The sequence below is a fragment of the Cryptomeria japonica genome, chromosome 2 (assembly GCF_030272615.1).
Source record: "Cryptomeria japonica chromosome 2, Sugi_1.0, whole genome shotgun sequence".
Lineage (NCBI taxonomy): Eukaryota > Viridiplantae > Streptophyta > Pinopsida > Cupressales > Cupressaceae > Cryptomeria > Cryptomeria japonica.
In genome coordinates, this window is record NC_081406.1 from 272,815,114 (window position 1) to 272,833,834 (window position 18,721).

General features: G+C 37.4%; 1 protein-coding gene across 1 annotated transcript; it reads right to left on the reverse strand.

The window, feature by feature from the left end:
* Window positions 1-3,907: 3,907 nt before the first annotated feature.
* Window positions 3,908-7,383, reverse strand: LOC131030518 (pectinesterase-like). Its single transcript, XM_057961369.2, has 2 exons — window positions 6,342-7,383; window positions 3,908-4,599 (listed from the first exon to the last, which is right to left on the reverse strand). The coding sequence occupies exons 1-2, from the start codon at window positions 7,381-7,383 to the stop codon at window positions 3,908-3,910; spliced, it is 1,734 nt and encodes a 577-aa protein (XP_057817352.2).
* Window positions 7,384-18,721: the final 11,338 nt, after the last annotated feature.

Genomic DNA, 18,721 nt, shown 5'->3' on the forward strand with positions numbered 1-18,721 from the left:
CAATGAATCAAAATCTAAGCATATTTGAAGTAACTTTGACATATAAGGAAAATATTGACATGGTCTATTATTTGAGGCCAACAACATTTGTTGTTATTCAAAGATATTAACTCTAGGAGGCCCTTACTAGTCTATTTCAATAAATATTTTACAAAGGCAGTGAGATGATTTTCTTTAGTATCCATAGAAAAATGTAAGAATTTTCCTATTGGGTTTCTAATTGCTTGCAGGTTAGATTTATTGCATAGTTGTATGAAGGGTAGGGAAGCTAGACCTACATGAGGATTATGATGACGAAGTCTATATCAGTGTAGTTTCTTGACAGACAACCCTTACCTCTAAATCAACTATCTGAAACAAAATAAATCATAAACATCCAATTTTAATTTTGAAATAAAGAAAATCAATCATTGAATTTAGAAAAACATAAATTGAATAATTCTCTAATACCATATGTAAAATTAAAAAATTAGAGGAAAAAATAGAAAATTGTTGTAGAAAAATTCTTAACACAAACACAAAAATTATTTTATTTGTTCAACTCAAAAGTGGAGTACATCATAACTTAAATAGAGGTCTTTCTCAAGCTTCTTTATTCTCTTCATAGTTTGCATTTCAAGCAATGAGAAATTTGTCCTTTTAGAGAATTCATAGCCCTTACAATAAACAAGAATCATGTAGCTAAAAATAGAGCATGCATAACATGCATTAGTCATTGTAGGAGAAATGAAGGTTAAGACATTTTTAACAACAATTAAACTACTCATGAAATTTAAAAATATGTTATCAATCTAAGAATGAAATTATGCATGTGGAAGCATATTGGTGAACATGTAATGCATGTTGTGGAAGATTTATAAGAGCTCTCAAGTGGAATACCTATGAATAGAATCCATGTCTTCTTGCATTGATTGCATATAAACCTAATTAGTACATGCACCTTCAAAACATGATGGTTCTGAATTGGCCAAGTTAGTCGATGTTGTAAAGGATTTGGATCACAATTGTTTCATTCAAAAGGAGGCGAGGAAGAAGAATTGTCAAGCTTTGTTTCACATTCAAATAGCTCTTGGTAAGAGCTTATTTCTAAGAATTTCAACAACAAAAATTGCCAAAGATGCTTGGAAGACTCTACAAGAAGCTTACCAAGGTAGTGCTCAAGTTAAGGTTGTCAAGCTACAAACATTAAATTGAGAATTTAAGAATTCAAGGATGCAAGAAGCGGAAAGCCTAGTCCAATATTGTGTTAGAGTCAAAGATGTGGTCAGTAAAATGGATACATTTGGGGAAACTATGAGCACTAAATTTTTGATAAAAAAAGGTGTTGTGAACCTTGACACCAAGATGGAATCATATTGTCATAATCATTGAAGAAAGAAAGGACAACGCTTCAATTCAATCAACTAGTTAGATCTTTGATGTCTCATGTGGCACAAAATATTTGTTTCACTCCCTTCAGTAATGAGCTAATATGGACGATGTACCAAAAGTTTGTTTGAGTGAAGATGACAAAGTTTAAGGTAAGGATATGTGTGAATCTCTAAATTTTGCAGGCACAAGATTTGATATTAAAAACAAAGGTTGTTTTGAAAATAATGTTGGTTGGAAAATGATGTAGACAATGGGTTATAAGGGAAGAGGATTAGGAAAGCATGGGAAAGGAATTCAAGAGCCCATTCAGCTAATTATGAGGCTAAAGAAAGAATTTTGTGGACATGGTAAAAAGATAGATCTAATGTTGCTAGTATTACAAGTTCAAGAAAAATAGCTCAAAGAATTCAATGTTCACATTGGCACAAAGAAGGATATGACGTGGAGAATTGTTGGGATCTTCACCCTTATTTTTTGAAGGTTGAAGAATCATTGTGAAAGGTCATGTTGGAATAGAGAAAGAAATGGACAATCTACAAAAGGTTCTATGCAAATTGATTATGGTTGGATCGATGGATTTTGTTGGAAAAACTTAATGAATATGTTTAGAAGGTTGTATAAGTCAAGTATTTGAATGTTAAAAGAGACAATGGTTAAACCATTTTTTTATTTCCAAGTCAAGTGGCTGATGACTGCTCTTTGTGATTGGTAAATTGAAGTGCCATAAGTCTACTTTAGAGAGAGGAATGGAAGGATTTGTGATCTCTCAAGAAGGAGAGAAATGAGTTAGATGAAAGTGTTGCACATTGAGTTGAAAAGATCTAGTTTTCAAAGTTTCGAGATCAGATTGTGAGTCTCAACATCAAGGGGGAGTATGTTGAGAGGTGATGCATGAGTGTCACTACCATGCATCTCATGTTAACCACTATGCTTCCACAAGCATAATTTTATTTTTAGATTGGTAACCTATTTTTAAATTGCATGATCAAATTAAATTTTTGTTTAAATTTAGTTAACAATGGCATAAGCTTTGTTTCTCTTGCAATGACTAATGTTTGCTCCATTTTTATCTACATGATTACAGTTTATTGTAAGGGCTATGAGTACTATAAAAGGATAAATTTCTCATTGCTTGAAATGCAGTCTGTGAGGAGAATAAAGAAGCCTAAGAAAGACCTATATCAGAGGCATGATGTACTCCATTTTTTAAGTTGGAAAAATAAAATAATTTATGTATTTGTATTAAGATTTTTTCTGCAGCAATTTTCTATTTATGCCTCTATTTTTCAAATTTTACAATTAGGTTCAAAAGAGGCGTACCAAGGCTTAAACACATAAAACTTGTTTATACTTGAACTAAGTCATAGAATACATAGTGAAATTATTATCCTCATTTATTTTATAGTAGATCATGAAGAAAGACTACACTTAGGGTATTAGATCAAATAGAGCCTTAAATGTCTACTTCCATTCCTTGGTATACCATCTATCTAACTCTTTCACACCTAGTTATAATTCATGAAAGGTAAAAATAATAGCCAAATGCTTCAAATAGTAACATCCATGTCCATCCAATGACGGCTCCTAAAGTGAACATCTTTTGAGAGAAACATTTGATATAGTCTATAATTAGTTTATAGGTTTCTCATGTGAAACCCACACATCCTATTCATGGTAATTTCCTCCATCCCTTAAGTCCACAATTTCCATGCATCCATTCAAACAACCTTCAACTAAAATTTCGACCTAAATGAAATCCTTCTTAAATTAAAAAGAAGTAGAAAGAGATGTCTTATATATCTAAACGAAAAAATAATAAAAAAGAAACCCCCCCCCCAAAAAGATATATCTAAACTAAAACAAATTTAAAACCATGAAAGGGCAATTTATGGTGCCTATACATGACGTATCAAAATCCTAGAAATCACACCGTTGTTATAATATTCTCCTTATTAATGAGATCCTTATCGTAAGGAGGGAGAGAGAATTCGGGTTTCATTAAAGATATTAACAATTGATTGTGAAGGGTCTGTTTTATTTGGTTAGACTATTATTTATTAAATTACATGACAGATGCAAAGAAAATTAATCTTTTTTTTTTCTGAAATAATGGATTCTTCTGAGCCTTTTAAGGAAGTAGCAGTACGAGGCACAGATGCAAACGAAGAGGTAGTGTTAAAAAAGACGAAAAACATTGGAAGGGATAAATTTTTATGGATCTAATGGGTATCTCATCAAATTCGGACAACTTACCTTTGGTAAAAATAATTCACTTGGTTAATTACATAACCTTCAGCTGAAATCTGAACATGTCACATTAATTTCAATAAATGAAACAGTGTTTGATTGCAACCTCACAACGGAATGAGTTACAAATGAAAACCAAATGAATGGTGCTGTAAACCGAATCTGCTTAGTACGATTAATTACAACAATTTATTTTTCAATCTTCATCTTTAAAAACACTCACTCTTCCTCTTCTTGAAGATGGATTGTTGAATGAAATCCAAATTTTGAACCATTTATTTATGAATCCTCATGGGGTCAAGCCATTGGTATGTTGAACCCCAGCCGCCTCCAACCACGAAGCGCCTAAAAAGTTTTCAACTGAATAGTTTTCAGCCTCGGTTGTGTCGATCACTTTATGTCCAGGCCAATCGACACGGTGTGTTGTAGCGCCTCCGGGCCCAGAGTTCTCATATTCATAGTACTGCAAGGTCTTTAGTCCAGCATTTCCGTCCCATTCAAGCCAGCCAGCAGGATTAATAAGACCATCTAATTGAGATAACATGAACACTGTCCTCGAAAAGTTTTTCCACGGCCTCCCAAGGTAAGTAGGGAAACTGTCTATGTTAGCAACAAGATCGGCTTCTCCGGTAATATGGCAGTTTTGGATTACGATTCCAGTGTTTTCGTTGGGATCAGTCCTTCCTTGAGCGGTCAGGGCATTCTTCTGGTTCTCACCAGGACGCCTTGCAACCAAGGTGGAGTTCTGAATTACCACCACACTATCTCCAAAGATGAAATCTACAGTTCCCGAAATCCAGCAATCTCTATAGAATTGCCGATATTTACGTACATAGAGAGTATCTTGGTACGCACTGAAATTGCAACTTAAGAAGGTTGAAAAGTCCGATGCAACGAGAAGAGCCACCGCCTGATGCTTTTCTGGGCCCGCAGTATTTCGGATCTGTATGTCTTTAGCTATGAATCCGGTTCCAAATACAGCTGCAATTCAGTCACTGCGAAATTTAAGCCTTCATGATCTAATTCTATTCTATATATATAAATCTACTCAAGTGCAATATAATTTAACATTGCAAAACACTTTATTGGGTATACTTGTGAAGAGATTTTAGTCGCACTTAAACGAAGTAATGATTAAATGTTCTATAGATGTAGTATTCTCCCATCTCACAATCTAATCTTAAACAGTTAAATTTGAGGCATATAAATATTTTCATTAATCTCAATTCTAAGGTTTAATCTTTGAATAAGGTGAATAGAATGGATAAATAGTATTTTTCTATAATGAAATTTTACAAAATTAATTCTGATGGCACTTCGTAAGATAGTTCTAATGTTATGGGGATTGGTGGAGTTGGGAGGGATAGGGGAGAGGGTCTTATAATGGAGCAGGATACAATATTGGGGTTGGTTGTTGGGCACAATTAGTTCAATACTGGAGCATAGGAAGTGTCATGTCAATACTTATTCTCAAAAAGATTCCAATAAAATTGAAAAAGTAGCCAAATATGTGATGTCACATCAGCACACCAAAAAACATAATTTAGTGTACAATTATGGGTCAAACTTCTTTTTGGGACTAGTTTGGACACCTTGGCAAAAAAGGTATGTGATGTGGCATCATATTTAACCATGTCAACATGAAATCGATTATTTAAAGTGGGAAACTTAACAAGTAAGCAGCTATACAAAATTGAAATTTTTTTGAAATATCTAAGACAAAATTTGGGAGATGTGAAGTTAGGGTACTCCACTATACAACCCTCTCCTCTAGTGCTATGTCAATTCATCTATTTTTGTGAGTTATGGAAATTGATAACAAAATTAAATGAAAGCTTGAGCTCTATTCATTTGAATTTTTTTGGATTCGATTGTGTGTATTTTTTCACATCAACGTTTCGAATCACACTTCGTGATTCATCTCCTTAGGATTCTTTTTCATCGTGATGATGAATCATAGAGTGTGATTCGAAACGTTGATGGAAAAAATACACACAATCGAATCCAGAAAAATTCAAAAGAATACAGAATGGATTGTGGAAATCTCATAGCATTAAGCTTGAGTTCTCCTCATGCTAAGGGAGAAATCTCATAAATTAGGTTGGAAAAAAGAAATATGTGAGATGGACTTCATGGTTTTGGTTTCCCTCTTGATTAATGGAAAAATTTCAATGTGATCTAAGAGGTTGGAAAATAAATTGTCATTCCCTCAATTCCATTCATATTTTTAGAAAGTAGAATGTTGTTGCTAATTGCTTAACTAAATGAATATATAATGTTGATTGTAACTAAAATATTATGAATTAGAAATCTCTACCTTAATGCTTCTTAGAATGATTCAAGTGTAAAGTTTATTTTTGTGAACTCTTCTTTTGTGATTTCTTCCGAAATTTGTGGACGACTTAGTAGTAAATCTATTCGAATTTTTGTTCTATATAATTATCTGACAGCTAATACTGTTTGAAAATTGTTCTGTATTTTTTCAACTTAAAAATTAATAGTCATATTTCTTAAAAAAAACAAAAACATTCCAAGACACTCAAGACAGATCGTGCACAGTTAGTTAAGAAAAGATTGTAAATGGTATTTAGCATGTATAATTAGTAGTTTTAATTGGTGCCATGTTCTCGTTCTCCTGACTCTATAAATTCTGATCTAATTCAATTCAGTTCAATAACTATGATGACGTAAAAATAAATCTAATATCACACAGTTTGGCTTACCGAATGTGGCAGTGTCCATCGTGCTTATAGTTTCATCGTCCACGACATTTTTATTCCCAGTGACAATTGTGTTACCCATGCCATCACCGATTATCGTGATCATCGTTTTCTGCTTGGATACAGTCACATACTCCTCATAAACTCCCGCTTTCACCCTGATCACAAATCTGGCATCGCTCTTATCCGGAGCTGCGTCCACTGCATCCTGGATGCTTATGTAGTCCCCATATCCGTCGGCGGCGACAACAAGGTCGGCTTTTGTACTTTCCAGAAGCTTTCGATCTGCTGCAGAAACCCATGCCGGGAAACCCCTGTGAGAAGGAAGTCCATCGGATAACAGACGCCGTGTACGAGAATTTTTCCCCAACACGTCGACTATTTTGTTAACAATGGCAAGAGAGTTGCTGACCAGCTCAGTCAAATTCTGCGTGGTGCTTTCAACCTGAGCTTTCACGTCATTTGCCGGCAACTCTGCAAATCCGTCCCTGCAGGTCTCAAGATCTGACAGAGAAGCACTGTGCCATGTCTGCACATCACTAATTGTCTTCATTGACCGAAGGTCGACAATCTTTAATAGGAGGCTGGAGCTATTTAACTGCTCGATCGTATCATCCAGAAAATCCTCACAATGCTCAAGCGCCAGACGTTGGCGGGGATCGTTGCTTTGTTCTCTCAGATTGGAAATAACGACGTGGGCCTGCTGTGCTTTTTCCAGCGCCACCATCGCTGCAATATAGTCGAGATCTTGAGGTCTGGCATTGGAGGCGCCAGGGTACGATGAAAGGCTTGAAACGCACGTGTCTGGATAGCGTGTGGCGTCGCACGTGGCCTTTAAGGACATGCTAGTTTTCTGTGACTCACTCTGTGTAACGTCTTTCCCGTTTCTTGACTGAACTACTCCGATTCCCACACCGATAATCATGGCCACTAAGACTATGGAAGATATTGAGATTATTATCATTCTTTTCCTCGTTTGTCTCTTCTCTTCCAACCTTGCCCGTTCCAGCGGGTTCGGATATCCATGGCCTTTGAATTCATACATTTTCTCTACTCTTCAAAACGTAGAGATTTTCTCGTTTGCAAACTCCCAATGACCTTGAAGGCTATCCTGGTTCAATTCGAATCTTCGTAGAACATTTATAGCTCAAATCATAGGTTATTTGATTTTGTCCCTGTGTTTAGGCCTGCAAATGTTGAAAATATAATAATTGTGTGGAAGCTGCCTGAGATTAGACTAATGGAGAGAAAAAGATTGTATGATGTATGGTGTGGGTATAAAGTGTATATACTAATCGACACAAATGCTACGGTACAAGCACTCACGCGGTTTGGCGGAAAAAGCCAGGTGAGTTTGACAACGGGACAAAGTCACCAAGTTAATGGCCGGCTCAATGGAACTGCTGATTAATGCGCCAATTGGCCACCCTTTTGCAGGCATGAACATCCTTTTCAAGATTCGTATCCAGCATGTTAAGATTGACGCTACATATGTCGAGCATACACGTTAATATCGATATGAACGAAAAAAAATCTGTAGTATCTGAATAATACAAATGTGAAGAAAACAACTAATTAAGTATATTTTTTGTTTTTTTATTGAAGGGTGAAGACTGTAATCTAGTCATTTGATGTTACAAACGGAAAGAACAAGAGAAGATATAGGATGAGGTTATAGAAGCCCACAATTACATTCACCGATTACGAATCCACCGGTTTAGGAAAGCCCAAGGTGTCACGAGCGATGACAAGAATAAAGGATACAAATTACAACTGAAAAATTAGTGCTGGAAAAGGCTAGTCTAACGAAGCTATACAAAGTACAAATAATTGACTCAAATATAATAAAAAATCAGTCCGAAAAAAGAAATAGAATAAAGATATTGCAATTTAATTTTTATGTATAAAGCAGATAAGTTGATCTCAGTGATTTTGTATTATCACTAGTTATATGTTTACCAATAAGTAGTATTATATTTATGAAAATGATTACACATTGAATTTTATAATTGAAGTGATTAGTAAAAAAATTTAAAATATATATTATTTTGAGATAGTGACTAGAATGTAATTAATTAGGGTCATCACATCTACTAAGTATCTTTAAATATCAAACTCATAATTTGGTTGAGAGATGCTTTTGTGTCTATTAGCTTCCTTACATAATTTGTATAAATAATGTTTCAAGTTTAGTACAAGTTTAGGATTAAGAGCAAATATATGTCATGTTTGATATTATAACATCTTAAAAAATAATATTTTTAAATCCAAGTGTACGGAATTTTTATATTTGCTTGATGTATGATAAATATTTGCTATAATTCATCTAAGGTCTTACATCTAGAATCTAATATCATGTCACATCCCTAAACCTAAGCACACAAATATGTCATGTTATTTTTTTTCTTCCTTGAAAAGCTAAAAGGGCATATATTTTTGTGTTCATGTATCATGTGTTATCCTACGGATTTAGAAATATGAAATTCATTTCTTTAGGTACCTTCCTTATAAAGTGAATTATTTGATATCAAAATTATTTGTTAGGCCACAATTTCCTCATACGTTTTCACTAGCTAAGAGTTTCATATCCATAATAGTTAACATTTAAAATTTGGGAAATGACACATTTTCTAGAGCTAAGATTATTATTAAGTAGAGTCTATTCAAGTGATGACATCTAAGATTTCGAGTGTTTAAATGATATGGATTCAACAAGAAAATGTAGAAGTCAAAGAATAGATTTAATAAAGGGAATTATTCTCTACAAAATAAACTACAATATTGTATATTTCCAATATGCCTTTGTGAAGAAGAGGCTGCAAATATATAGGAATTAATATGCCTAAAATAAAGGATCTAGAAATATTTTTTTAAATCTCAACGTGAGATGAAAAATAATAACAAATACAATATTTTTCTCCATTTCTCAACGTAAGATAAAGAACAATATCTCAAATACACAAATACAATCATCATACACTAACTTATCTTGATCTCAACGTAAGGAATTTTTCGTTGCAAAGTTTGATAATGCTCAGGATAGAAACAAAATCTTATGTGATCATTTTTTTAGCTGGGAGGATAAATTTTTGTTGATGATTAAGCCTTGGCACTCTGATTTCAACCCTTCTAATAAAATGTTTAATAAGATTCCGATCTAGGTTCGGTTTCCTAATCTTCCCTTTCATTTATGAAATGATTCTCTTTTAGAGGAAGTGGGTAACGCCCTTGGTGATTTTCTGATGGTGGATGATGAATCCTTTGATATTTTCCACTCCACCTTTGCCCGCATACTTGTTGATATGGATATTTCAAATGGGTTGCCTGTTGAGATTTTACTTAAATCTTCAAAGGGTTCTTGGGTCCAATCTTTGGACTATGAAGGAATTCCCTTTCGATGTAAAAGATGTTTCAAAATTGGGCATGTAGCTGAGCATTGTGGTTTTGAGATAAAGGCATCAAATGCCACATGGTGGAAAGATGCTTCTGAACAACATTATCTTGTTTCAAAGAAATCCAATCAACCTAGGAGTTTTTTTGAGGTGGTTGCTTTGGAACCATAGGATCTTGGGGCATCCCCTTTGGTTGTCTCGCTTGTTTGGGCTGCTAAAATTGCACAAGTTTCTCCTATTGATTCACCTAATGTGAGAGTGATAGGGCTGCAGGAAGCTTCTTCTGGTGACAGCGATTTGGCTATCATTTTTGGTGGCTCTTTTGAAAAGTCCACGCCTGCTGGGAGAAACATAGAGGATATTTTTCAGCCTATAGTGAGATGGTTTGGCATGACAAGGCAATGCATGTGGAAGAGGGATGGTTTTTTGTCAAGGGCAAGAAAGCTAAATCTTCAGAGCCTTCTTTCAACATGACTCTACGCTCCCATAAGAGTAGATCTAAAGGTAAATATTGATGGTTCTAGATTGGGGGCTAGCATTAGGCTGGCTGTAAGATGTTCTCTTTGCAACCCTGTTTTAGAGTGGTTGGTTGCAAGCTGGTCTTTTTGCAGTCCTTTTTTCCTTGGTTGTTTTTACTTTCATGTTCCTTATGTTTGGACAACTTTTTGGTTCCGAGTTCCAGATCCTTTCAAAATTTGATTGTAAAGGGCTTCGCATCCCTTCAAACCCTACTTTTCCTTTAATAAAAAACTCATCCTAATCTCCTAACAACTAGGAGACTAACATTTTACTTTTCACTTTTGACTTTGTTTTTTGACATTTACATAAGATAAAAAATAATAAAAAATAATACTATTCTAATAAAATATATTTATCCTATGTATACCCTACAAATCCTCAACATTCCTCCCAACAATATCATTAGACTCCAATTCTTGTAGAAGAGAAGGAAAATCTTGATATAGTTAATGGTGAGAGATCTAATGGGCCTTACATGGAAGCTAACCTTATTTGCCAAAAAGGTAGGAAGTGGTGGAACTGCATCATTTCTAATGAGTCTTTGTATCAAAAACTCTATTAGAATCAAGAGAAAGTTGAATATTAGGAAAAAAATCTAAATGATGGCTAACAAAAGGCTTAGTTTATAGCGTTTACTCATGGTAGTGCTTGAGAAGATCAACGTTAAAAATATCACATATGCCCAATTAGGCTAGAAGATCAAGTTGAAAATCATTTTCAAACATCTTTCTGAAGAACAGTGTAAGGCCTATAACATAGTGGCTTGACCTTACTATATGCTTTCTCTTGGAAATGACATTTGTCCAAGTATAGCCAAACTTTATCCCCAACTTGAAGATTATGAGGGACATGATGAGAATAAGTTGTTTTTTCTTTTCTTAAGTCTTTTTAGAATCTAAACTACTTTGGATTGAAGATTTAAAAAAAATTGAATGAAAGGGTTAGACCTTATCTTTCTCTTTCTAAATATGCATAGTGGCTGGAGATGGTAAAAACAAGGACAATTCATATGGAGTGAAAGGCTGAAAACCAAGGCACACCTCAAAATGTAAGTGACTTATAAAGGATTGGACTACCTGGTTGTATGCATGCTCTATGTGGGTTAGGATCAAATACCACTTGGAAGGACATCCATGGTGATGAATTCTCAAACTTTGTATAAGAGTTTGGTTCAGAACTCTAGTCTAACTATCCAAATGAGGATGAAAAAGAAGTGGACAAGTCAATCAAAAGTCCCCAAATATTCCACAAGTGAAGAATTTGGTAAGGACTAGATCCAAACTAATTTTAGCTGAAAATCTACAATTTGTAGGTACAAAATTCATAGGGTAATGTGAATAAACATTCAAGAAACTTGATTGGCTCTTGTGATTACAAATATGATTTGAGAGGCTCATGTCTCTAGAAAAATAAATGTTAATGATCTATTTAGTTGAGTCTCACTCACATTAATCTAGTAAGGTAGCAATTAACTTCCAAATCTTTATCTTGAAAATTAATTATAAATTGGTAGAGTTTTGAGACTTATTTAAGAAACATGTTGAGACTTGTAAACTATCAAATCCTTTATAAGGGTATGTGCACCAAGTTGTGGTACCAAAAGGGGGTCTTAATATGCCACTTTTTTCTAAAATCAACAAAGTTTAAACTTCAACGAAAAATTGAAGATAGTTAGACTCTAAATTTGAAGATGCAACAAGAATAAGAGTCAGAGTGCTTCAAGTCTACTTTCTAAACTACTATTTTTTTTGAAAATGGTGGAGATTAAGGGCTTCAAAAAGGGGGGCCACAAAAAGTGGTCCTATTTTTATGCAAAAAACTTAACATAGCATCTGTTGTGGCCCCCCTAAAATGTTAACTTTTTTTTTTGAATTTTTAAAATCGCTTCAGTGAGAAATTAGCTAACACCTTGTAGTTTATGCCAGATTTTTTAGCTAATTTTTTAATGAGTATATGATTATTTACTAATTTTTGAAGTGGACACATCCTGAAAAATAGAAATTTGATCATGCTCCTCCCTAAAATCATTGATAACTAATCAAAAATCATTTAAAAAAAAAAAAATTGTGTAGAAAGGAGTCTAGTTTCTAAAAATGTAAGTTTCTTCAAAATATGAATAACGTGTAAAAAAGTATACCCAAAATAGTGCATGTTGGTTTTTGACCAAAAATGAACACACTAACAAAAGAAATTATAGATGAAAGCCTTAACCGAATCAAGATGTGAAAAGAATTACATGCTTGGATAGCTAAGAGAGAGATCGAGGTCTCTATGGTACGTTTTTTAGTTTTATTGAAACACGTGCAAACATGATGGAGATCACGACCAAAAATATGTAAATTTTTTTGAATCCTCTGTTAAAAACACGTCTCAGGCCTAAAATGGTCATCCAACCCTTTGGGTTGGATGCCCAAGTACAGTCCAACCCAAAGGGCTGGTAGTTTCCAATGCAGACCATTTGGTGAGTGCCAAATATGGTGCTCGCCAGTGCGCGCCAAATGAGAAAAGTCAAATTTTTTCATTTGGCATGCTCCAAATTTGGCGTGTGCCAAATGTACTACATTGTCCAATTTGAAGGTTTTGTGATGCAAATTTTTCAACTTGGGCACAAGTTATACCCATCATGAGAGGAGGATATATACATGAAATATAATATTTAAGTATAAGTCACTTTAAGTTATATTTCATGTATATATTGGTAGGATGTTTGAGAGTGGTTTCAACTCTATAGGAGTTATAATGTAGATTCTTGTTTTTAGAGGATCATATTGACTTTCATACTTAGTCAAATTTCAGTAATCAACATTTTCCTATTAGCATTCTTTAGATTCATATCTCACTATCTTTATCTTCCCTAAACTCTACACCTATCTCTCTCCCTCTCTCATCTCTCTCACTTCTCTCTCCCCTCTCTAGGTATATCCCACCCTCTCTACCTTTCATCCCTTCCTTGTACCCTAATTTATATCCTTGACTCCCTTCCTCTCTCTTCTCTCTCACTCTCTTATTATTTCTCTCTCCTCCCACTCATTTCTCTTGTTCACTACTGATCCCTTCTATCCTCTCTCTCCCCATATCTAGGGCTCTCCTTCCCTCCCTATTCACCTCACTACCTATCCCTCCCTATATTATTACCCACCTCTCTCTCCCCCTCTAGGTTTCTCACTTATCTAATTGTCCACCCTCTAGTTATCTCCCTCCCTCTCTACCTTTCTCTCCCTTTCCTTTGCCCCTATCTATTTATGAACACTCTCCCTCTCTTCTCTCTCTCCAAACCTAGATCCATCTCCTCATTCTTTAGGTCTCTCACTCTCTCCATTTCTACCTCTCCATCCATCCCCTCTTACTCCTCTCTTTGTTCTTCTATCTCTTCTCTCTCCCTTCCCTCTCTAGATCTCTCCCTTCCTTTCTTCCCCTCTCCATTTATATATCCTTTCCCCACTCTCTTATTGTCTCTCTTCCTCTCTTATTCTCTCTCTTCATTGTCTAGTTCATTAACTCTCCAACCCACCCTCTCTCCCCTCTCTAGGTTTCTCCCTCCCTTCCTCTCCACCTATCTACCTTTGCATATGGGTCTCATTACCCACCTCTCTTTATCCCCCTCTATCTATCTCACTCCTCTCACAAAATCTAGGTCTCTTGCCTATCTATATGTCCTCTCTATAGTTCTCTCTCTCTCCCTCTCTATCTCTCTCCCCCTCCTCCTTAACATACGACCCACAACAACACCAAGTGGTGTCCTAAGGGGTCACAAGAAACCATATGACCCTTGACAACACTTAAGGAGTCATATGGTGCCCTAAGGGCACACGATATGACACCTTAGGACACAATACAACCCATAACGACACCATATGATGTCCTCAAGGGTCATATGGTGTCCTAAACGGTCATAGGACATGATATGACCCCTTAGGATACAATATGAGCCCTAATGACACCTAAAGGGTCATATGGTGTCCTAAGGGGTCATATGACACCATATGACCCCTTAGGACATAATATGATCTTTAACGACATCTAAGGGGTCATATGGTGTCCTTAGGGGTCATAGGAAACCATACAACCCATAACGATACCATATGGTGTCCTATGGTGTCATAGGACACCACATGACCCCTTAGGACACCATACAACCCATAACACACCATATGGTGTCCTAAGGGGTCACAAGACACCAGATGAGCCTTGAGGACACCATATGACCCATATTGACACTATATGGTGTACTAAGGGGTCATAGTACATGATATGACCCTTTAGAACACAATATGACCCCTAACGACACCTAAGGGGTCATAGGACACCATATGACCCCTTAGGACACAATATGAACCCTAACGGCACGTAAGGGTTATATGGTGTCCTAAGGGGTCATAAAATACTATATGACCCCTTAGGACACCATATAACCTAGAACGACACTATATGGTGTCCTAAGGGGTCACATAGTGTTCTAAGGGATCATAGGACAGCATATGACCACTTAGGACACCATACAACCCAGAATGACACCATATGGTGTCCTAAGTGGTCATAGGATACCATATGACCCATTATTACACAATATGATCCCTAATGACACCTAAGGGGTCATATGGTGTCCTATGGAGTCATAGGGAACTATATGACCCCTTAGGACACAATACGATGCATAACAAAACCATATTGTGTTGTAAGGGGTCATATGGTGTCCTAAGGGGTCACAGGACACAATATGACTCCTTAAGACACAATATGGCCCCTAACAACCCCTTAGCACACTATAGGACCTATAATGACACCATATGGTTTCCTAAGGGGTCATATGGTGTCCTAATGGGTCACATAACACCATATGATCCCTTAGTACACCATAAGACCCATAATGACACCATATGGTGTCCTAAGGGGTAATAAGACATCATATGACCCTTTAGGGGCAATAAGACACCATATGACCCTTTAGGGGTCATATGGTGTCCTAAGGGGTCATATGGTGTCATTAGGGGTCATATGGTGTCCTAAGTGGTCATATGATATTCTATGACCCATTAGGATGCCATATGACCCCTTAGGACACCATATGACCTCTAATGACACCATATGGTATCATTAGGGGTCATATGGTGTCTTAAGGGGTCATATGGTGTCATAAGTGGTCATATGGTGTTCTATGACCCCTTAGGACACCATATGTCCCCTAAGACCACCTAATGGTGTCCTAAGGGGTCATGTGGTGTTGTTAAGGGTCATATGGTGTCATATTGTGTCCTAAGGGGTCATATGGTGTTCAATGACCCCTTAGGACATCATATGACCCCTAACGACATCATATGGTGTCCTAAGGGGCCATATGGTGTTCTATGACCCCTTAAGACACCATATGACCCCTTAGCGCATGCCATATGGTGTCGTTAGGGGCATATGGTGTCCTAAGGGATCATATGGTATTCTATGATCCATTAAGACACCATATGACCTGTTAAGGGTCATATGGTGTCCTAAGGGATCATAAGGTGTCCAAAAGGGTTATATGATGTTCTATGACCCCTTAGGACACTATTTGACTGCTTAGGACACCATATGACCTCTAAGAACACTATATGGTGTCCTAAGGGGTCATATGGTGTTGTTAGAGGTCATATGGTGTCCTAAGGGGTCATAAGGTGTTTTATGACCCCTTATGACACCATATGACCCCTAACAACACCATATGGTGTCTTAAGGGGTCATCTAACATTGTTAGGGGTCATATGGTGTCCTAAGGAGTCATATAGTGTTCTATGACCCCTTAGGACACCATATGACCTCTTAGGACACAATATGGTGTCGTGAGGGGTCATATGGTGTTGTATGGGGTCATATGGTGTCCTAAGGGCTCATATGGCATCCCAAGGGGCCGTAAAACACCATATGATGCCTTAGAACACCATATGTTGTCATTAGGGGTCATGTGGTGTCCAAAGGGGTCATAGAACACCATATGACCTCTTAGGACACTATATAGTGGCATTAGAAATTATATGGTGTATGGGGTCATATGGTATCCTAAGGGGTCATAAAATACCATATGACCCCTTAGGACATCATATGGTGATGTTAGGTGTTATATGGTGTCCTAAGGAGTCATAGAATACCATATGACCCCTTAGGACACTATATTATCCCTTAGAACACCATATGACATATCCTAAGGGTTCATATGGTGTCTCAAGGGGTTATAGAACACCATATGACCCTTAAGGACACCATATGACCCCTTAGGACACCATATGGTGTTTTTTTGGGGTTATATGGTGTCCTAAGGGGTCATAGAACATCATATGACCCCTTAGGACACAACATGACTCCTAATGACACCATATGACCCCTCAGGACACCATATGGTGGTCTTAGGGGTCATATGGTGTCCTAAGGGGTCATAGAACACCATATGATCCATTATGACACCAAATGACCCCTTACGACACCATATGACCCCTAACACCATATGGTGTCCTAAGGGGTCATATGACATCCTAATGTGTCATAGAATGCCATATGACCCCTAATGACACCATATGACCCTTTAGGACACCATATGACCCCTAACGACATGATATGGTGTCTTAAGAGGTCATATGGTGTTCTGAGGGGTCATATGGTGTTCTATGACCCCCTAGGACACCATATGACCCCATTTAACATGCTAGTACATGACATGACCACTTGTGACACCATATGACCCCTCAAGACATAATATGGTGTCGTTAGAGGTCATATGGTGTCCTAAGGGGTCATATGGTGTCGCTAGGGACCATATGGTGTCTTAAGGGGTCATATGGTATTCTATGACCCATTTGGGCACCATACGACCCCTTAGGACATCATATGACCCCTAATGACACCATGTGGCCCTTTAGGCACTATATGACCCCTAATGACACTATATGGTGTTGTTATGGGGCATATGGTGTCATAAGGGGTTATAGAATAGCATATGACCCCTTAGGACACTATATCATGTTGTTAGGGGTCATATGGTGTCATTAGGGGTCATATGGTGTCCTAACGGGTCATATGATGTCCTTAGGGGTTATAAAACATGAAATGACCCCTTAGGACACCATATGGTGTCGTTAGGGCTCATATGGTGTTCCAAGAGATCATATGGTATCCTAAGGGGTCATGGACACCATATGACTTGTAAGGAAACCATATATTGTCCTAAGAGGTCATATGGTTTCCTAATGGGTCATATGGCCCACGATGCTCCTGCACATACCCAGATGGGTTATATAGAGATATGAGATATCTAGAGGGGGAGAGAGGCGTGAGAGACCTAGATAGGGTGAGAGAGAGAGAGGGTTGAGATAGATGGAAGGGGATATAGAGAGGTTGGTAATGAGATATGGATGGAGATGTAGAGAGGTGGAGAGGGAATGAGGGAGAAACCTAGAGAGGGTTAGAGAGGGTGTGATGGAAAGCCGATGATGTAAATGATAAAGAGAGAATAAGAATTAGTAGGGAAGGGAGAGAGAGATGGGGATAAGGAGGGAGAGGGACATAGAGAGGGAGAGGAGAAGAAAATAATGGAGATGCCTATAAATGGGAGGGAGGGATAAGAGAAGAGATGAAAGAATAAAGAGAGAGAAGAGTATGAAGGGATTGAGTGAGAGGTAGACATGGAGGGACTACAAGACCTAGGGAAGGAGATGATGTAGAGGTAGGGGAAAGCGAGAAGAGGAGGAGAGAGTTCAAAAATAAATAAGGGTAAAGGGGGAGGGAGATATAGGGGAAGAGAGAGGGAGAGAACTAGAGAGGGGACAAATAGATAGGTGAGAGAACTATTTTGGGAAAAAGAGATGAGAGACCTAGATGACAAGAGAGAGGAATGAGATAGATAGAGGGGGGGAGAGAGAGGTGAGTAATGAGACATGATGCAGAGGTAGATAGGTGGAGAAGAAGGAAGTGGTAAACCTAGAGAGGTGAGTAATGAGACATGATGCAGAGGTAGATTGGTGGAGAAGAAGGAAGTGGTAAACCTAGAGAGGTGAGAGAGAGTTGATGACCTAGAATGTAGAGAGAGAGAATAAAAGAGGAAGAGAGAATAAAAAAGTGGGGGAATGAGATATATATGGGGGTATGCATGGATGGGGAGGTAGAGAGGGAGAGGGGAAGAAATGAAGGGAGAGACCTAGAGAAGGGAGGGAGGGAGAAGATAAGAGATATAAGAACAAAGAAAGGAGTAAGAGGGGATGGATGGAGAGGTGGACATGGAGGGAGTGAGAGACCTATGGAAGGAGGAGATAAAGAGGTTAGGGGAGGAAGAGAAAAGGAGGGATTTCATAAAGGGATAGGGTTAAGGAGGAGGGAGAGAGAGGTAGAGAGGGACATAGAGAACTATGGAGGGGGCATATAGATAGGTGAGAGACCTAAATGGCCAGAGAGGAGTGAGATAGATAGAGGGGGATAAAGAGAGGTGGGTAACAAGACCTATATGCAGAGGTA

Bases quoted from the DNA above. Each gene is read 5' to 3' on its own strand.
- LOC131030518 (XM_057961369.2), bottom strand. From the start codon at position 7,383: ATGTATGAATTCAAAGGCCATGGATATCCGAACCCGCTGGAACGGGCA. The intron at 4,600-6,341 runs GTAAGCCAAACT...ACTGAATTGCAG, and splicing joins GATGGACACTGCCACATTCG to CTGTATTTGGAACCGGATTC.